The sequence below is a fragment of the Megascapheus bottae genome, chromosome 24 (genome assembly GCF_031878675.1).
Source record: "Megascapheus bottae isolate mThoBot1 chromosome 24, mThoBot2.hap1, whole genome shotgun sequence".
Classification (NCBI taxonomy): Eukaryota; Metazoa; Chordata; class Mammalia; order Rodentia; family Geomyidae; genus Megascapheus; species Megascapheus bottae.
The window spans coordinates 7,982,052-8,002,106 of NC_143532.1; the positions used below are offsets into that span (position 1 = coordinate 7,982,052).

Here is a 20,055-nt window from a genome sequence, read left to right on the forward strand (position 1 = left end):
CTGTTGAGCACTACTGGCTCACACCTGTAATCGTAACTACTCAGGAGGCTGAGATCTGAGGATCTTGGTTTGAAGTCAGAGCTGTCAGACAAATCTGTAAGAGGCTTACCACCTTTACTCTCTCTTTCCCCAGTATTATGCTGTACAGTCAGGCGGGGTAGTTCAGAACTTTAGTCCCAGCATTCAGGAATTGGAGACCAACCTAGAACACATAGCTGAATTCTGTCACAAAGCCAAAGCAAACCAACCACACACAAACCATTCATCTCAAAGACGCAGAATCTCCCCTTGGTTCCTGGTTTGGGCTCAACCTACAGGCCTGCCTAATACGGCACGCCCGAAAACCTGACCTTTTCTTAGTCCTGGGCCCCACTCAGAGGCCGTGGAACCCCACGTTGGCCAGGTTGCTCCCCAGTGAACTTGAGGATGGAGGGAAGGGTGTGCACAGGTAGACCGGAGGGCTCTGGCTCTGCATGACCTGCAAAGGGCAGGGCTCCAGGGCACCGGTCCAGGAAGCTGGCAGCTGGGAGCCCGAAAGAGGCGTGCCAAGCCTTCGCTGGCCCTCTCCTTCCCCAGCGGCTTCCGCAGGCTGACTCAGGGCGGGGCTGGACCCTGCTGGGGTAACTACCGTTTGGTTTCAGGGGAAACCGAAACAGCCGTCCCGCCGAGAGCGCAGAGCCCCGGGCAGGCATCGGAGGAAGGGGGCGCAGAGCACGCGGGACCCCCACCCTCCCCCGAGGGAAGGACGGGTGAGCCCTGGGCGATCTTGGGGTACACGGATTCTGGGGGTGGGCGCAGAGAGAAGAAAGTAGGGCTAGAGGTCGGCGGTGGGGCCCCAATTCCTGGAAGTCCCGGTGGCTACTGTTTCCTCCAGTCAGGCTCCCTGGGACGGAGGAGGAAGCTGCTTACCTGTGCCACAGGGGAGGCAAGAAAAGGGGTGGGGGTGGCAGAGGGGCAGAGGTTGGAGACCTGGCTCCAAACTGGCTGAGCTGCCTTGGCCTGGATAGGACTCCAGCCAGACATGATTTCAGGTCTCAAGGATGAAAATTCTCTTCATTGTCTGCAGCCCATTTCTGTCCCTGGAGAGTGAGTGAGTGAGTGTGTGTGTGTGTGTGTGTGTAGGGGGTGTGTGTGTGAAGGAACCTGATGTTCTATTGAGATGAGGAAGACTGCTGGTATTATTATTTTGTAGGGGAGGATGAAAACTAGGTTCATATTTGTTTTAATATTTGTTTTGCTTTGAGGAGGGGGTTGAGGAAGTTTGAACTCAAGGCCTTGGACTTGCCAAGCAAGGGTCTCTCTAGCATTTGAACCACACCCTTTAAATTCTTTCACTTTATAAATATGCATTTCCGGGCCAGGAGTTTGGCCTAGTGGTAGCCCATGCTTGCCTAGCATGCACAAAGATCCGGGTTGGATTCCTCGGTACCACATACATAGAAAAAAGCTGGAAGTGGTGCTGAGGCTCAAGTGGTAGAGCTCTAGCCTTGAGAAAGTCCAAGGACAGTGCTCAGGCCCTGAGCTCAAGACCAGGACTGGCAAAAAAAAAAAAAAGGCATTTTTCTCATTAGTCTACCACAAGTAACATCTGGATATGTCCTTGGGGTTCTTTCATTTTATGTTTCTTCCCTCTACATACCTATAGCCTTTTCTAAGTGTAAGTTCCTAGAAATTCCTATGCAGTGGTAGCTTCAGGTCTGTTGTGCTGGAACAGATGTAATGGGCAGAACAGATGTGATGGGCAAACAGTCATCTCTACCTTACATGAAAATGCCAGAGACTTTTAGAACAGTGTTAAATGTTTGGGAGATTCTGGGACTTTAACCTATTCTTTTTCTTCCAGATATGGATAAACTAGGGCAGATCATTTCCTTGGGCCAACTGGTCTACAAACAGTGTGAAAAGATGGAATACTGCAAGAAACAGAGTGCACGTCTGGGAGAGCGTGTGAAGGGCCTGCTACCCGCTCTGCAGAGGCTTCAGGACCAAGGAGAAAGGAGCCTGTCTAAACACTTAATCACTGCCCTGAATGATTTTGAGCAGGCACTGCAGGAAGCTAAGGAGCTGTTAGAAAAGTTCAATGATAAATCCAGTATTCACAAGTTTCTAACTGCAGGCAGGGATAAGATACTTTTCCAGGATGTGAATGAGAGGTTGAGAAATGTCTGGGAGGCGTTCTCCCTGACACTACAGATTGATCAGCATATTCTCAACATCTGGCAAGAGCAAGATAAGTGTGATGCACAGGAGGATGAGCAATCTTTCCAAAGACTCACAGAATTAGGTAAACTGAGGGTTTCCCAAGCTGGGGGAGAGGATGCGTTTGGGAGCGTTTTAGTCTCACTTCGGTTTACTGTTCCTTTGGGAGCAGGAGGGATGAAATCTGAAAGTTGTGTACATTTGTGGTTTAGAAATCCTAACATCTGGTCTGGGAATGTGGGTTAGTGGTAGAGTGCTTGCCTAACACGCATGAAGCCCTGGGGTTCAATTTCTTGGTACCACATACAGAGAAAAAGCCAGAAGTGATGCTGTGGCTCAAGTGGTAGAGTACTAGCCTTGAGAAACTCAAGGACTGTGCCCAGGCCCCAAGTTCAAGCTCCCAGGACTGGCAAACAAATATCACTTTTATTTTCCAGAAACAAGTTTATTCAGGCAAAGCCAAGGAGACCCTCTAAAGAGGCTGTTCCCTGGGGATGCTTTCAGGAGTGTGGTACTTCTATGCTGACCTTGATTTCCCACTCCCGAAGCAGCCACAGCCATGCCAGAATCTGGAGCAGCATCAATGTACTGCTGGGAAGAGACTGCTCTTCTTTCACTTTCCTTCTTGGTCAAAGCAACCTAAAGCCAGGCTTTCACTGCAGGCATTTCCTGTATAATTTGCTATAGAGAGCTAAATATTGGTAAATAGTTATTTCCTTCCACAATGTCTATGATAAAAATCAGTATTTTGATGGTTGTAATTAGCATTTTGATTATGATTAGCATGTGGTTCTAGTTTGCACTTCTGAGTATCCATTGCCCTTTTACCTACAGAAAAGAAAAATCTAGAAGAGAAAATGAGTCAGTTGGACGCCACCTGGAAAGAAATTCAGAAAACCTTGAAGAGCTGTAAGTTGTCCTGTGTCCTTTTGTCACTAGTTGCTCCTAAAATAGAAATCATCTGTTTACAAGGAATTCTAGTTAATGGTCCTACTACCTTCCAAGAGCCCTACCCTATACTTTTATTTTTTATTCTTATTTTTATTTTTTTTATTTTTTATTTTTTGCCGGTCCTGGGCTTGAGCTCAGGGCCTGAGCGCTGTCCTTGGACTTTCTCAAGGCCAGAGCTCTACCACTTGAGCCTCAGCACCACTTCCGGCTTTTTTGTATGTATGTGGTACCAAGGAATCGAACCCGGGTCTTCGTGCATGCTAGGCAAGCACTTTAACCACTAGGCCAAACTCCCGGCCCTCTTATTTTTATTTTTATCAGCCATTTTTATCACTAGCTGAAGGCTAGTGCTCTACCTCTTGAAACACGGCACCACTTCTAGTTTTCTGGTGGTTAATTGAAGACTCTCATGGACTTTTGTGCCCAAGCTGGCTTTGAACCATGATTCTCAGATCTCAGCCTCCTGAGTAGCTAGGATTAAAGATGTGAGCCACCAGTGCCCAGCCACCCTGTACTTTTAATACATAGGTCATTAGAGGACCTTCCAGATCCAAGCTATTGCATCATCAAAGCTTTAACTCACTAGCTGAATGTCAAGATGAAATTAAACTCACATGGGCCCGGGAGTTTGGCCTAGCGGTTAAAGTGCTTGCCTAGCATGCACAAAGACCGGGGTTCGATTCCTCGGTATCCCACATACACAACCAAGCCGGAAGTGGCCCAGACGAGACACAACCAAACCGGAAAAGTGGCAGAGACAAGACTGCGACGGCGACAGAGAGCGAAAGAAGCGAGCTGAGCTGAAGTGAACAGAGCCCAACCAAGTGGTGGCCGGAGTGAGCAGGGCCGGAGCGAGCAGGACCGGAGCGTGTGGGAGCGAGCCGAGCCGGAGCGAGCGGGGCCGGAGCGAGCGGGGCCGGAGCGAGCGGGGCCAGAAAGAGAAAGGGGCCAAAAATAAAAAAAAATAAAAAAAAAAAAAGAAATTAAGCTCACATGTATGAAGTGCTAGCTGTGCTCCAGTGGCTCACCCTTGTAATCACAGCTTCTGAGATCCAAGGATTGAGGTCCACAGCCAACGCAGGCAAAAAAAGCCTTTGAGACTCTTATCTCCAATTAAGCACCAAGTAAGTCAGAAGTAGAGCTATGGCCCGAGTGACAGAACACTAGCCTTAAGCAAAAGAAGCTCAGAAATAGTGCCCAGGCCCTGAGTTCAAGCCCTAGGACTGGCACAAAAAATTTAGATCATAGCTGGACACACTGGCTCACACCTGTAATCCTAGCTACTCAGAAAGCTGAAATCTGAGGATCACGGTTCAAAGCCAGCCGGGGGGCACTAAAGCCCCTGAAACTTTTTTTTTTTTTTTTGCCAGTCCTGGGCTTGAGCTCAGGGCCTGAGCACTGTCCTTGGATTTTCTCAAGGCTAGGGCTCTACCACTTGAGCCTCAGCACCACTTCCAGCTTTTTTGTATGTATGTGGTACAGAAGAATCAAACCCAGGTCTTCATGCATGCTAGGCAACCACTCTACCACTAGGCCAAACTCCCAGCCCCAGTCCCTGAAACTCTTATCACCATTTAACTACTAGAAAATGGGAAATGGGGCTGTGGCTCCAGCAGTAGGGTGGTAGCCTTAAGCTGAAGAGTTCAGGGACAGCACCCAGGCCCAGAAGTAGGGCAGTAGGCTTGAGCTGAAAAGCTCAGAGACAGCACCTAAACCCAGAGTTCAAGCCCCATGACTGACAAAAAAATTAGATCATTCATTCAATAAAACTGATCATTGCTTTTATGTCTTAAGCTTGGCACAGAGGGATCTAAGATGCAAAGAGGGACAGTGTCTTTAGGAAGCACATGGCTTAGGGATGGAAAGGGAAAAGTGATACATGGAACATATAATGAATAGTTGTACAGGTACTATGTCTCTAACTACTAGTCTGAAATTTCTAGATAGGATGCTAGCTACCCCTCTGAAAGGCTGTGTGGAAAAAAATACAAGGAGGGAGAACTCTGATATGAGAGGAACAGGAGTGAAGGATGGAAAGACAGGCAAAATTGGAAGAGGAAGCACTGAAGTTCATGATACTCCCTGCCAAACTTCCATCTGTGTCTCTGTGAGTCGCTCAAAAGCAGAGGAAGCTCTCCCCCAAATTTTGCCAGTCAAAAGATCCAGCCAGAGCCAATTCCGAACATGACATGGTGTAAAACTCCCATTGACTTCACAGAAACCACTTGCCCCTAGAACACTTCCTGTAAATGATTTGCTGTTTTTGTCCTCCGACCCATCCAAGTCATGAAGTCACACCAAGAGAAAACCCAGGAGCAGATCCCACGGGAGCAAATCAAAGAGATTAAGAAGGAAGATCTTTTAGGATCCCCATGGAAGCAGCTAAAGAAAAGCGAACGCAGCACTGTTTACAAGGGAGAGTATTATAAATCTACAGTGACCATAAAAGTATTCAACAAGCCCAAGGCCAAAAGTATTGGGTAAGTTGTTCCTGTCATATGCATTCATATTTTATCTCAGTTTTTCAAGGAGAGAGGTAGATTTTTCTATTTTTAGATGGGGGAAAAGAAAGGTCTCCAAGGGTTAAATGACTTGCTGTTTAATATGAAGGAGCAAAGTCCAAACTGGAACAGCTCTCTTCCTACCTAAGTTCTCCTTTTTCTTTTTTTCTTTTTTTTTTTTTTTTTTTGCCAGTCCTGGGCTTGAGCACAGGGTCTGAGCACTGTCCTTGGACTTTCTCAAGGTTAGAGCTCTACCACTTGAGCCCCAGCACCACTTCCAGCTTTTTTCTATGTATGTGGTACCGAGGAATCCAACCCGGGTCTTCATGCATGCTAGGCAAGCACTTTAACCACTAGGCCAAACTCCCGGCCCCTCCTTTTTCTTTTATTCATGAATTTATGTATTTTTTAAAATGTATTCCCACCAAGAATTTGGCCTAGTGGTAGAGTGCTTGCCTAGCATGCACAAAGACCCGGGTTCGATTCCTTGGTACCACATACATAGAAAAAAGCCAGAAGTGGTGCTGAGACTCAAGTGGTAGAGCCCTAGCCTTGAAAAATCCAGGGACAGTGCTCAGGCCCTGAGCCCAAGCCCAGGACTGGCAAAAAACAAAACAAAACAAAAAACCCCCAAAAAATGTATGCTTTTGTTATTGTGTCATCACAAGCAACTATTCACAAACACTGATTCTTTCCAACCCCCCCTGGAGGATGCTGATGCTATCTCATTATCCACCCCCCCACACACACTGTACTTACAACATGTTCTGAAATACTGCTTTCTCCTTTTACCCTCCAGGAAAGTGAGACATACTTTCAACAATGAGATCACAGCCATGAAGAAATTTGATTCTCCCAACATCCTTCGTATATTTGGGATTTGCATTGATGAAACAGGTAAGGAAACCTCTTAATGAACTATGTTTCAAACTGGCTGGGTTTGTTATTTTTATTGTTTTATTTGTTTGTTTTTTTGTTTGTCAGTAGTGGGACTTGAACTCTGGGCCTGGGAATTGTCTCTGAGTTCTTCAACTCAAGGCTACCACCCTACCCCTTGAGCCACAGTACCACTTTCTAGTGATTAATTGGAGATTAAAGTCTCAGGGACTTCAGTGCCTGGGCTGGCTTTGAACCATGATCCTCAGATCTCAGCCTCCTGAGTAGTTAGGATTACAGGTGTGAGCTACTGCGCCTGGCTCTTGTTTTGTTATTATTATTTACTGTAGATCATGGGGCTTGAACTTAGGGCCTAGACATTGTCTCTGAGCTTTTGTGCTCTATCTCCGGAACCATAGGTCTACTCTGGTTTTTTGGGTGGTTAATTGGAGCTCACAGTCACATAGACTTTTGAAGCCAGCCTGAGCTGGCTTTGAACCTTGATCTTCAGATTTCAGCCTCCCAAGTAGCTAGGATTATAGGCGTGAGCCATCAGCTCCCTGCTGTAGAGGACATTTCTCAAGTGACTCACTCATCAATGTAAAATGACAACGTTCCAAGAGCCATGAAGAGAATGGATATTCTAAACGCATTTGACCTATTCAGGCTTTCAGAGAGCAAACTGTGTGAGGTAGAAGAGTTGAGTTATGGGAGAAATGGGGTTCACAATAGAGCTAAGTGTACCTCCGCAGAAAGGGAGAGGTGGCCTGCAGGTAGGAAGAACTCTGAATGGGACTAGTTACTTCATAGCATCTGGTTCCTCTCCACCAGTGAGTCCGCCTCAGTTTTCTCTCGTCATGGAGTACTGTGAACTCGGTACCCTGCAGGAACTGTTGGAGCAGGAAAAGGATCTTTCACTTGAGATGCGAATCCACCTCATCCTGGAATCAGCCAAAGGTTTATACAGGTACCACATGCGGCAAAATGGCAACAACAAAGATACTAGAATAGACTGGAACCCCCAGATAATCTCTATTCTATCAATTGTTTCTATGTTCACTCTGATTCTCACACCTTACATAGCGAATGTAGTTCAGTAAGCATCAGCTCTCAGAATTACAGGTTGAATCTGGTCAGGATTCTCATGTAGCTAAGCCCAACTATTAAAGCTGCCAGACTTAGCAGATAACAATATACATATCTGGTTAACTTTGACAGATAAGTTTATGAATAATGAAATACTATCTCATAAATATATACTAAATATTACATGGGGCATACCATGACTTTAAGATTCACCACGTCTTATATGAACAATAAATGAGGGAGGGGGCTTGTCCAGGGGCTTGAACTCAGGACCTAGGCATTGTCCCTGAGCATCTTTGTGCTAGTACTCCACCACTTGAGCCACAACACTTCTTCCAGCCTTTTCTGAGTAGTTTATTAGAGATGTGTGTCTCATGGAGTTTCCTGCCAGGGCTGGCTTTGAACCACAATCCTCACATCTCAACCTTCTAAGTAGCTAGTCTTATAGATGTGAAAACCGTGTGTGTGTGTGTGTGTGTGTGTGCGCGCGCGCGCGCGCGCGTGCATGTTTATGCTAGTCCTAGGGCTTAAACTCAGGGCTTGGGCACTGTCCCAGAGCTTTTTTTTGCATAAGATTGTTACTCTATCACTTGATCCACTTACTTCCAGCTTTGTGGTGCTTAATTGAAGATAAGAATTAGTTGGAGAACCAGGAGTTTGGCCTAGTGGTAGAGTGCTTGCCTAGCATGCATGAAGACCGGGGTTCGATTCCCTGGTATCACATACATAGACAATCCAGAAGTAGTGCTGTGGCTCAAGTGGTAGAGCATTAAGCCTTGAGGAAAGCCCAAGGACAGTGCTCAGGCCCAGAGTTCAAGCCCCCCCCCCCAAAAAAAAGACTTGGAGATAAGAGTCTCATAAACTTTGCTGCCTGGTCTGGCTTTGAACCACAATCTGCAGATCTCAGCCCACTGAGTAGCTAGGATTATAGGTATGAGCCACTGGTGCCCAGCCCCTGGCTCGTGCTTGGGCATGCGTGCTCTCTCTCTCTCTCCCCTGTCCTCTGTCTCCCTCCCTCCCTCCCTCCCTCTCCCCACCCCCTTGTGGTACAAGGGTTGAACTCAAGGCTTCAAACTTGCCAAGCAAGTGTTCTACCATCTGAACCATACCTTTTTTTTTTTTTTGCTGCTTTTAAGTTCTTTTGAGGAATAAGATGTCATGCTTTTCTTCAAGCTATCCTGGCTGTGATTCTCTGATGTTTCCCACGTAGTTGTGCTGACAAGCGCACACACCACCACCACCACCACACTCAACTCGTTGTTGAGATGTAGTCTCACTGACTTTTTATCCAGACGGGCCTTGAACCAAGATCCTCCTAATCCCCACGTCTAAAGTAGCTGGGATCACACACACAGAATATTATATTTTTAAATATTTTCTACCTAAAGTGATTCCTGGTACTCTACTAGATAGAGCACACTGTCAGAGCTCACCTCTGTGTTTAAGTTTCTGGGCTCTCCATGGATAGCTACCATGAGCCAGGCATGATATAGCCAGTAATGACTGTGTGGAAACACCATTAATGCTCCATTCTCTTTGTTTGTGTCAGATTGCACCATTCAGAACCACCTGAACTCCATAGAAACATCAACAGTGCCAACTTCCTGGTAACTGGAAACTACCAAGTGAAGGTCGGTACATCCTCTAAAGCCTCTGTGTGTGGGTAACAGAAGAGGGTTACAAATATCTCAGAAAGTTGTGCCTGCTAGTTTCTCTCCGTTTTAGACCAGAGCTCCACTTCCCTGCTTGTTTCACTTTGTGTGACCACCACAGCTCAGACCTAACTCTTCCCTCCTCCTCTGATGTGTACCACTGCCAAGTCACGACAACACCCACTAGATTCGCCTAGGCATTCACACTCACATGACTGGCATGGCCTCATTTGACATTCAGAATCCCTTAGATGCATCTTCTACCCTTTGCCCCAGTGGGAGTCCCCACAGCTGTCCAATGGGTGTCGTCTTCATCCTCCCCGCAGTTTCTACAGAAAGAGGCTAAGTAAATATGAGGCTATTCAGACTTACAAGTCTCAGGGCTCACATAAATCAATACCTCCCTCCCACTTTGAACTCAGGGCCTCGCACTTGCTAGGCAAGGGCTCTTATCACTTGAGCTACACCTCCAGTGGTTTTTGTTTTGTTTTTTGCCATTCCTGATGCTTGAACTCTGGGCCTGGGCACTGATCCTAAGAGCACCACTTCCCGTTTTTTTGAGTAGTTTGTTGGATATAAGAGTCTCACAGGGGGGCCGGGAGTTTGGCCTAGTGGTTAAAGTGCTTGCCTAGCATGCATGAAGACCCGGGTTCGATTCCTCGGTACCACATACATAGAGAAAAGCCAGAAGTGGTGCTGAGGCTCAAGTGGTACAGCTCTAGCCTTGAGAAAATCCAAGGACAGTGCTCAGGCCCTGAGCTCAAGCCCAGGACTGGCAAAAAAAAAGAGTCTCACAGGGGAGTGGGGAGGGGGGAGCTGGGAAAGTGGTTTGGCATGCTTGACTAGTATGCATGAAGTGCTTCTCAGCATCACATAAACAGAAAAAGCTGGAAGTGGTGCTGTGGCTCAAGTAGTAGAGTGCTAGCCTTGAGAAAAAGAAACTCGAACAGTGCTCAGGCCCTGAGTTCAAGCCCCAGGACTGGCAGGGGAAAAAAAAAGAGTTTCCTGTCCAGGCTGGCTTTAAACTGCAATCCTCAGATCTCAGCCTCCCGAGTATTAGGATTTCAGGCATGAGCCACCAGTGCCTGCCCAGCACATTTCTCTTTGACTTTTAGTTTTTCAGATAGAGCCTCTTGCCCAAGCTGACAAACTACAATCCTCCTATTTTGCTTCCTATCGGTATCTCTTAGAACAACTCTGCATATTGGTCTGCTTACTGATCCTGAAAGAGGCATCAGTTCCTATTTAGAAGAGTTAATCCAGAACAGTATACATATCAGCTACACATAATCTCTTGATCCACTAACTGCTACCCACCATTTTGCTATTCAATAGTTTTTTTTTTTTAAGTATCAATAATGTTGGTACCTTTATCAAGTTTTCAGGGGAACAGAACTACAAAGTAAACTGAAAAATCTAGCATCATTTGTTTACTGAGCAGAAGCCAGGGTTTCATGGATTGCTTGTCAAAAATGACCATATTCATAAAGTATGTTGTATTTGTCGTCCATAGATGGTTTTCTTCCAGCCTTAAGATACTCAGTGCTGCTGGGTCCTAGTGGCTCATGCCTGTAATCCTAGTTACTTAGAAGGCTAAGATCTGCAGGAAAGTCTGTGAGATTCATATTTCCAATTAACCAGTAGAAAACTGGAAGTGGTGCTGTGGCTCAAAGCACTACAGCACCAGCCTTGAGCAAAAAAGCTCCGGGACAGTATCCAGGCCCTGACTGGCCAAAAAAAAAAAAAGAGTTATAACCATCAGCCATTATCTTAAGTAACCCTCCGTGCCTAATTCATACAGATTTCTCTTTGTACTTATCTTGAATGATAAGTTGAATTCATGATATCAACATATATAATAGTCACACAATCAGAAGACATCATTGGAAATAAATCACTCAGAGAAAAGATCCTGACAATCATTTGTCATATCAACTCCCTTTCCTCTACCCCTCCAAACTATGTCTCACTGTTTTTTTCTGCCCAGCTTGCAGGGTTTGAGCTGAGTAAAACTCAGACTTCCATCACTCAGGAAAGGAAAAAAAAAGCAGATAAAGTCAATTTTGCTGCATACGTTCCACCCCAAGGACTGGAAAATGGGTTTTATAAGTATGATGTAAAAGCTGAAATATATAGGTATGTTTGTGGTCTTGTACAGATTCTAACCCAATTGAACAGGACAGGAAGGTCCATTATGGTATTAATTTTCTTGGTTTTCTTTTAGCTTCGGCATCGTCCTCTGGGAAATTGTCACTGGAAAGATTCCATTTGATGGTAAAGAATACAAAGACTGGCTCTGCCAGTGCTGTGGTTGGGTCCTCTTCTAAAAACCAGAACATTCCTCCATCAGTGCAGTCTTGAGCACTATGTTGTCTGATGCAGAAACTGTCTAGGGTAGTCAATGGACTACCTAGGAATTTTGATTTTTCTATATCTGAAGGTCTCAGTTCTAGCACCAACTATTAGTAGCTCGTGAGATATGTGAGAATATAGGAACATTATTTTAAGCCTTTCATCCAATCATTTGCATACCAGGCTATGATGAAAAGAAGATCTATAAGCTGGTGGCTATGGAACGGTACCAGGAGCCAGTGAGCCAAAACTGCCCTTCAGAACTAGAGGAGGTCATTAAAATGTGCCGGGCCTATGAGCCCTCCCAGAGGCCCTCTGTTAAAGGTATGGTTTGTTTTACATTTGTGAAATATTTCAAGTGTGTGTGTGTGTGTGCACTGAATACTGAGGTTTGAACTCAGTGCCTCAGCTCTCTTCCTTAACTGTCTTTGCTCAAGGCTGGTTCCCTACCACCGAATCACAACTCCACACTCAGCTTTTTTGAAGCGGTTAATTGGAGATAAGAGTCTCACAGATTTTCCTTCTGTGAGCCAGCTGCAAACCTCGATCCTCAGATCTCAGCCTCTTGAGTAGCCATGGTTATATATGTGAGACATCAGTGGCTGACAAAAGATTTCATTTTTCAAAGTGCCAAGAAAGTAAGGATAGTTTGGCCCTCCAGGAGACAATGTGTGAAGCCATGTTTGGTTGTTACAACTCAGGGAAGGGGCAATAAGGTGTGTTCTTTGCCACTATTGCGTAGAGGCCAGAGTACCACTCAACCTCCTAAAATGCATAGGGCAGGGCTGAGGGTGTATAGTGGTAGAGCACTTGCCTAGCACATGGAAGGATGTGGGTTTGATCCCAGAATGCAAGAAACGCAAAAACAAAGGTGAAATGATCCAGCTCAGATGTCAAGAGGGAAAGGGTGTTGGGGGCGGAGTAACGCCATGTCTAATAACTTTCTGCTGAGACCTGTAGTAGGGGTAAACACGTGGACCTCTTTGTCCTGCCCACCTGTTGTGCTGATAGGCTATGGCACCGAATATAAGGAGGAGGGACTTGGGGAAGAGGGAGAGAGATGAAGCTGCGTGGCCATCTCTGTTAGTGTTCTGGGGAAGGAAGGCTGAGCGCGGGAGGTCAGTGGGCCCTTTCCTCTCGCAGCTTGTCCTGGTCGGGGCATGTTTTTCCCCATCCTTGCTACTAGTCGAGAGGGACCCGGGGACGAAGGACCCCGACATAAGGGTGCAAATATTAGAAAATGGAATAATTTAATACCAGAGACTAATTCACATTAAGATGCAAGTTTAGTTCTCCTGTGAGAAATTTAGGTTTTCAAATTGACCAAGGAAGAGAAAAAATTCCCATTGCTAAAGTATGAGTACAAGTGGCTTGGTATCAGCCATACTGGAGGGGAATAGACAGCTTCTGTGATGAAGCATACACGTGTCTTTGTGTTTCTAGCTTCGTTCTCAGTTCTCTGCTTTTGTCCTTTTGTTCATTTACTCATTCACAGAAATCATAGAGAAACTGTCGACCTTCACTAAGTTGTGTATTGAAATCTAAACCAAGGAGTCCTGGACAAGAAGCTGGAAGAGGTACAAACTGGATGTCTCTTTCTCTCTGTCTCTCTCTGTCTTTTTCTGTCTCTCTGTGTCTCTGTGTCCCACCCCCATCCTTTTTACTAAGTTATTGATGGGTGCGAGAAGGCAGGACTTTTCTATTACAAATAGAGTTCCAGAGGAGCTGGAAGGTTGCCCAGTGGTAGAGAAGCCTTGGGTTCTATTCCTTGGTACCCATACACAGAAAAAGCTATAAGTGGTGCTGTGGCTCAAGCAGTAGAACATTAGACTTGAGAAAGCTCAAGGGCAGTGCCCAGGCCCCAAGTTCAAGACCCACTGGCAAAAATAAATAGAGATATACAGAGCTAGATGCTTGCGGCTCATGTCTAATTCCAGCTACTTAGGAGGCTGAGATCTGAGGATCTAGGTTTGAAGCCAATCAAGGCAAGAAATCCCATGAGTCTATCATCTCCAATTGATTATCAAAAAGCTAGAAATGGAGCTATGGCTCCAAGTGGTAGAGGACTATCCTTGAGCAAAAAAGTTTAGGGATAGTGCCCAGGCCCTGCATTCAAGCCCTAGGAATGGCATCAAGGGGATATAGATATAGATATAGATATAGATATATAGCTCTGGTGATAGCTGCAGGTGACCATAACTCTTGGCAGTATGATTCTGTAGCTTCTCTCCTCAAGAACTAGGCTCCTTCCTCACCATTTGAAGCTGGGCTGACATGATGACTTGATTTGTTCAATAGAATATGGAGGAAGTAATGGTAGGCCAATTCTCCTGAGACCAGGCTTCCAGAGGACTTACAAATGTCCACTTCATTTCTTGGAAACCTAATCAGCAGTGAACAAGTTAGACTGGCATGCTGGAGGATGAGAGACCACATGGAGCAGAGAAAAGCTGTCCCTTTTGAATGTACACTAGGTCAGCCAGCTTGGCAGTTGACCTAGTTCCATGAGTGAACCCAGTCAAGACCAAATAACTGAACAGCCAAGCTAAATTCTAGTTACCTGTTCCCAGATTCATGAGTTAAATAAATGGATGGTTGTTGAAAACCACTAGATCTTGAGGTGGTTTGTAATGTAGCAGTAGTAAATGGGCAAAGCTGTACAGTCCTTTCTCTTTCCTCTAAGTATAAACTTAACATTTGGATACCCATGACCTTGTATTGTTGTTTTTTTTCATGTGGGTCATGGGGCTTGAACTTGGCCTGGGCACTGTCACTGAGCTCTTCAGCTCAAGACTACTGCCCTGCCTTTGAGCCAAGCCCCGCTTTCCATGTTTTAGAGGCTAATTGGAGATAAGAATCTCAGGTCCTGACTCCATCTTTGCACATCAAGTCCCAGAACTCTTCAAATTTTGATGATCTATTGCTGAACCAAAGTTTATTTATGGGGCCGGGAGTTTGGCCTAGTGGTAGAGTGCTTGCCTAACATGCACAAAGACCTGGGTTCCATTCCTTGGTACCACATACATAGAAAAAGCAGGAAGTGGTGCTGTGGCTCAAGTGGTAGAATTCTAGCCTTGAGAAAGCCCAAGGCCAGTGCTCAGGGCCTGAGTTCAAGCCCCAGGACTGACCAAAAAAGTTTATTTACACTGGGCACGATGGCTCACGCCTGTAATCCTCAGTACTCAGGAGGCTGAGATCTGAGGATCAAGGTTCAAAGTCAGCCCAGGCACAAAAGGACCTGAGACTCTTATCTCCAATTAACCTTTAGAAAATGGGAAGTGGGGCTTGGCTCAAGGGTAGGTCTGTAGCCTTAAGCTGAAGAGGTCAGGGACAACGCCCAGGTCAAGTTCAAGCTCCATGACCCACTCCCCCCAAAAAAGTTTATTTACTTGCCACTCAAATAGGCCAATGAAGACAGATGTTTGTGGCTCATGCCTATAATCCTAGCTGCTCTAGGGGGATGATATCTGAGGATTGTGATTCAAAGTAAGCCTTGATGGGAAAGACTATGAGATTCTTCTCTACAACTAATCACCAGAAAACCAGAAATGGAGCTGTGGCTCAAAGTGGTAGAGCACTAGCCTTGCTCATGAGTTCAACTAATGGGGGTAAAAAAAAAAAAAAAAAAAAAAGGCCATGATGCGGACAAGTTCTGTGGGCAAGGTGGAAGGCTCTGGCAACAGAGACCATTTAGGGGACTCAGGTTAGGCAAAAGCTCTCCATAGGGAGAGAAGAAAAAGCAGGGGAGCAATAGACAGGAAAGAAGTGATAACTAGAGACTTCTAAAAGCCACTCCTATGGCCTGTAACTGGGCATTGTCTTAGATATGGTGTTTGTAACCTTAAAATGGAGGAGAGTCACAGGTAAGTTTAATCAAGAAAACCTTATATTGTAGTTCCAGATAAACCATTTCTTTCTTTCTTTCTTTTTTTTTTTTTTCCCAGAGCTGAGGACCAAACTCAGGGCTTTGCACTTATCAAGCAAGTGCTCTTCCACTGAGCTAACTCCCCAACCCAAACCATTTCTTAAATGACTAATATGACTACAATGCAGAGTTGAGTAGAAATCTGGTCTAGATAGCAAAGAAAACACAGATATACTGTGATGATAGCTTTTTATATCAGTTGAGGCTCCCATCGGACATCTGCAGACCTAAGTATGGAGTCTGTTTTCATCAAAAGTAACCTTCAAGCCAGGTACCAGTGGTTCATGCCTATAATCCTAGCTACTCAGGAGACAGATTTGAAGAGCATGGTTCAAAGCCAGTCTGGACAGGAAAGCCTGTGAGACTCTCACCTCCAATTAACCACCAAAAAGCCTGAAGTAGTAGAGCACTAGCTTTGAGCACAAAAGCTAAGGGACAGGCCCGGAAGTGTGGCCTAGTGGTAGACTGCTTGCCTAGCATGCATAAAGCCCTGAGTTCGATTCCTCAGTACCACATACACAGAAAAAAGATGGAAGTGGCACTATGGCTCAAGTGGCAGAGCTCTAGCCTTGAGCAAAAAGTGTTCAAGGACAGTGCTTACGCTTGTAAAGCTACATGGAAGCTGAGATCTGAGGATCACAGTTTGAAGCCAGCCCTGGTACAACAGTCCATAAGGCTCTTAAACTATTCAGAAAAAACCAGAGTGGCACTGTGGCTCAAGTGGTAGAGCACTAGCTTGTAGCACAAAGAGGCTCAGGGCCCAGAGTTCCAGCCTTAGGGCCACGAAAAACAAACAACTACAAAAAATAAAAAAGGGCTGGGAGTTTGGCCTTAGTAGTAGAGTTCTTGCCTAGCATGCATGAAGGCCCAGATTAAATTCCTCAGTACCACACACATAGAAAAAAGCTGGAAGTAGTACTGAGGTTCAAGTGGTAGAGCTCTAGCCTTGAGAAATCCTAAGGACAGTGTTCAGGCCCTGAGCTCAAGTCCAGGACTGGCAAAAAAAAAAAAAAAAACTAAAAAACTGGATGTGTTGGTGTGTACTTGTCTTCCTAGCTATATGCGAGATTGAGATCAGCAGGACTGCAGTTCAAGGCCAACACAGCCAAAAAAAGATCTTGAGATTCCCATCTCAACAAAAAAAAAAAAATGGAGCATGGTGGGCCATATCTTTCATCCTTCTATATCCTGTACATTTAATCTCCAAAATAACCAACAAAAAGCCAGGATAAAAGTGTGTCTTGAGTGGCAGAGCATCAAGTATAGAGATGGAAGAGGGATGCAATTTTTTTCCATAGTTTTTTATTGTAATTAATAGAAGGGTTACATTACATTCGCCAGATGGAAGGTGCATTATTTCACATACATTGATACCCTTTCTCATGTCTTGGTCCCCATTTCCCTCCTCCCCACCCCCGCCCTCACCCTCATCTTGTTTTCCCCCCCTTTCCTATCCAGTTTCAAATAACCAAATACGCATATATCCAATATATCAGAAAACAAAGTGAAATACTGTAACAATATGAGATAACCAAGGGACAGCAAAAGAGATGAGATAACATAGTACATTAAGGACAACAATCACTCATTATATGGCTTTTGTTTCAATAGGGGGATGCAATTTTTTAAAAATGCACCAGAGGGCCGGGAGTTTGGCCTAGTGGTAGAGTGCTTGCTTAACATGCATGAAGACCGGGGTTCGATTCCTCTGTACCACACACATAGAAAAAAGTCAGAGTGGGGGCTGGGAGTTTGGCCTAGTGGTAGAGTTGCTTGCCTAGCATGCACGAAGACCCGGGTTCAATTCCTCAGTACTCCACATACATAGCAAAAAGCCAGAAGTGGTGCTGAGGCTCAAGTGGTAGAGTGCTAGCCTCAAGAAAGTCCAAGGACAGTGCTCAAGCCCTGAGCCCAAGCCTAGGACTGGCAAAAAAAAAAAAAAAAAAAAAAGAAAAAAGTCAGAGTGGTGCTGAGGCTCAAGTGTAGAGCTCTAGCCTTGAGAAAGTCCAAGGACAGTGCCCAGGCCCTGAGCTCAAGCCCAGGACTGGCAAAAAAAAAAAAAAATCCTCACACCTGTAATCCTATTCAAGAGGCTGAGATCTCAGGGCCATGGTTCAAAGCTGGTCTGGGCATGGAAGTCTGTGAGACTTTCATCTCCAGTTAACCACCAGAAAATCGGAAGTGGTGTGACTCAAAGGGGTAGAGCACTAGACTTGAGCTGGGATAGGGCCCAGGCCCAGAGATCAAGCCCCACAACCAACAACAACAAAAAGCTCAAGGGCAGCTCTCAGGACCTAAGTTTAACCTGCAGGACCAGCACAAAAAATAAAAGAAAATTCTGTGTTGTGTAGTATATTCATAATTGCATCAAATGTACAATGTGTTTTCCAGTTTGCACGCCAGAGACCGGATACTGAAACAGAGGCAGGAGTGAGGCCTCTCAGTCATCAACGCTGCTGTGACCACTGTCTCCCAGCCTGGGTCTACAAGAGTCCATGCGCTATCTTGCGGATGCACCATGGTGTGGACCCATGCAGTGTCCAGCTGCTCCTACAGGAACAATGGCGGTTTCAATGGACCGTACCACTGCTCTACAAGATGTATTTAAATACGTGGATTAACTGGGAGGAGGACAGCGCAGCCTTCAGCTCCCTAAAAATAATCTGAGTAACCATCATGTCATTTTCTTTCCCCTGCTGGTGCTAGTGGGTAGTGCCAGCTGATATCACAACCCTTCCAGCCCAGCAGCAACCATTCAGCATATAGTGTTGCATGCGGTTCAGCAGCAGACAGTGCCTGCCAGGGTTACAGCTCTACTGCTTTCTGATTGTCAGTCGTGGGGCTTGAACTCAGGCCCAGTGCTCTTTTGCTCCACTAGCAACTCTACCACTTGGAGTCATCCACTTCCGGTTTGTGAGTGGTTCATTGGACTTAAGAGTCTCACAGGGACTTTTAAAAGCCCGGGATGGTATTGAACTGCCATCCTCAGATTTCAGCCTCCTGAGTAGCTAGGGTGAAGTCCAGGACAAAGGAGGATAAACGTGAAGAACTTGGGTTTTGGGTCTCAACTGATGGATGATCTCCTTTGAGGGTCTTGGTATGCAAATGAGGTATTGAAAAACTGACCAATCAGGGAAGACTTGCTGAGTCACCATGAGTCTGCAACTTTGAGCTTAATGTTCCAGGCATCCCCCACCCCTACACACTCTCACTCCCCACCATCCTCACCTCCCCCACGCAGGGAATCTCGGAGGGAGGGAGAGAGGGAGGACGATCTGTTCCCTGCAAGGCCTGTGGCTGGGATGTGTTGAAACAATCTTGCGTTTTCTTTCTGTTCGATTTGTGTGTTTGCACGCCCCACGTGTGCATACGTACCCACGGCTTGAATTCAGGGTTTGGCCACCGTCCCCAGCTCCAGGCTGGTGTGTCCACCGCTGGAGTCACAGCTCTCGTCTTCTGATGGCTCACTGGAGATGCGTCTCAATAGACTTTCCTTCCCCAGGCTGACTTCGAACCTTACTTCTCAGATCTCAGCCTCCAGAGCAGCTGAAATTACAGGCGTGAGCCCCAGGTGTCTAGCTCAAGATGCATTTGAACAGCAGTGTGTGTGGGGGGGGATCCTGGAGGCTGCCATGTATCACTCAGCCTAGGGGACTATGAGACCAGTCTCCACCAAATCTCCCTTGCAATCTAAGGGAGGCAAACAGAGGATTTTTTTTGGGGGGGTAGGGGTGGGGGGAGAAGCCAGTTGTCCAGCTCCCTCACACCACCTCCCAACAAAGTATCAATTTGACGCTGAAGAAAAAAAAAAATAAAGCATAACAGCCATTTCGTCTGAAATAAAGACATTACACAACGTTGATAAGGATTTCCCCTGACCATTTTCTTCCCCTCTCCCCTTAAGTTTAAAAATATTTTTCTTTCTTTCGTACTTGTATTTGAACTCAGGAACTCAGGGCCTCCCACTTATCAGGCTGGTATTCTACCCTTTGTGCCAAGTCCTCAGACCTCCCATTTTTCCTTTTTGCTTCTTTGTACTTTCTAATTATCTGCATAACACAGGCTACTCCTGTCTAACAATCATACAAACATTTTTCTCCCTCCTGCTCCATAATATATCAGTTCGGTTTCTAAAAGAAAACCTTGTAGTGGTAGAGAGCCAGTCTTGAGCGGGAGAAGCTCAAGTCCTCAGGCCCTGTATTCAAATCCCATAACCAACATAGACACAGGAAAAAAAATGGACTGCGAAATATCGTGATATCTTTTTCCCTCCATAAAGTCCAACTAAATAAACTAAAAAACAAAAACCCTCCACTCGTCTGTTCCAGGGTGTTGGGCGCGAGTGACAGACGGTTCTACCAATTGTATGAGATGGCTTAGCACGTGTTCCCGCCCTTTAGGAAGAACTAGCCAATGAGAACAGGTTTTCTCTAGCGCCCACCGGTAGAAGAAGGAGCGAGATGATTGGTCGCTGGTTGAGGCGGCTGTCCAATAGGAGGTGAGCAGGCCCGCG

The 20,055-nt window shown here is 45.8% G+C and overlaps 1 protein-coding gene across 4 annotated transcripts; it reads left to right on the top strand.

Annotated features, from left to right (window-relative positions):
• The first annotated feature begins 616 nt into the window (after positions 1-616).
• On the top strand, positions 617-20,031 carry Mlkl (mixed lineage kinase domain like pseudokinase). 4 transcript variants are annotated; one of them, XR_016539536.1, is made up of 13 exons: positions 617-749; positions 1,844-2,284; positions 3,034-3,108; positions 5,435-5,630; positions 6,451-6,548; positions 7,359-7,494; positions 9,163-9,244; positions 11,253-11,401; positions 11,490-11,539; positions 11,801-11,941; positions 13,113-13,194; positions 17,934-19,113; positions 19,871-20,031. XR_016539536.1 is itself a non-coding variant. In XM_090357279.1 (12 exons), the coding sequence occupies exons 2-11, from the start codon at positions 1,846-1,848 to the stop codon at positions 13,160-13,162; spliced, it is 1,416 nt and encodes a 471-aa protein (XP_090213405.1). In that variant the 5' UTR covers positions 617-749; positions 1,844-1,845; the 3' UTR covers positions 13,163-13,194; positions 17,934-19,392. The 4 variants fall into 4 exon arrangements, 3 of the variants coding, with proteins under 3 accessions (XP_090213405.1, XP_090213406.1, XP_090213404.1); XM_090357279.1 differs by lacking the exon at positions 19,871-20,031 and having other exon boundaries at positions 17,934-19,392; XM_090357280.1 differs by lacking the exons at positions 17,934-19,113; positions 19,871-20,031 and adding an exon at positions 15,562-15,599.
• Positions 20,032-20,055: the final 24 nt, after the last annotated feature.

Excerpts from the sequence above, each read along its gene's own strand:
- Mlkl (XM_090357279.1), top strand. The coding sequence starts at position 1,846 with ATGGATAAACTAGGGCAGATCATTTCCTTGGGCCAACTGGTCTACAAA. Across the intron at positions 2,285-3,033 it reads CCAAAGACTCACAGAATTAG|AAAAGAAAAATCTAGAAGAG; the intron begins GTAAACTGAGGG and ends TTTTACCTACAG. Across the intron at positions 5,631-6,450 it reads CCCAAGGCCAAAAGTATTGG|GAAAGTGAGACATACTTTCA; the intron begins GTAAGTTGTTCC and ends TTTACCCTCCAG.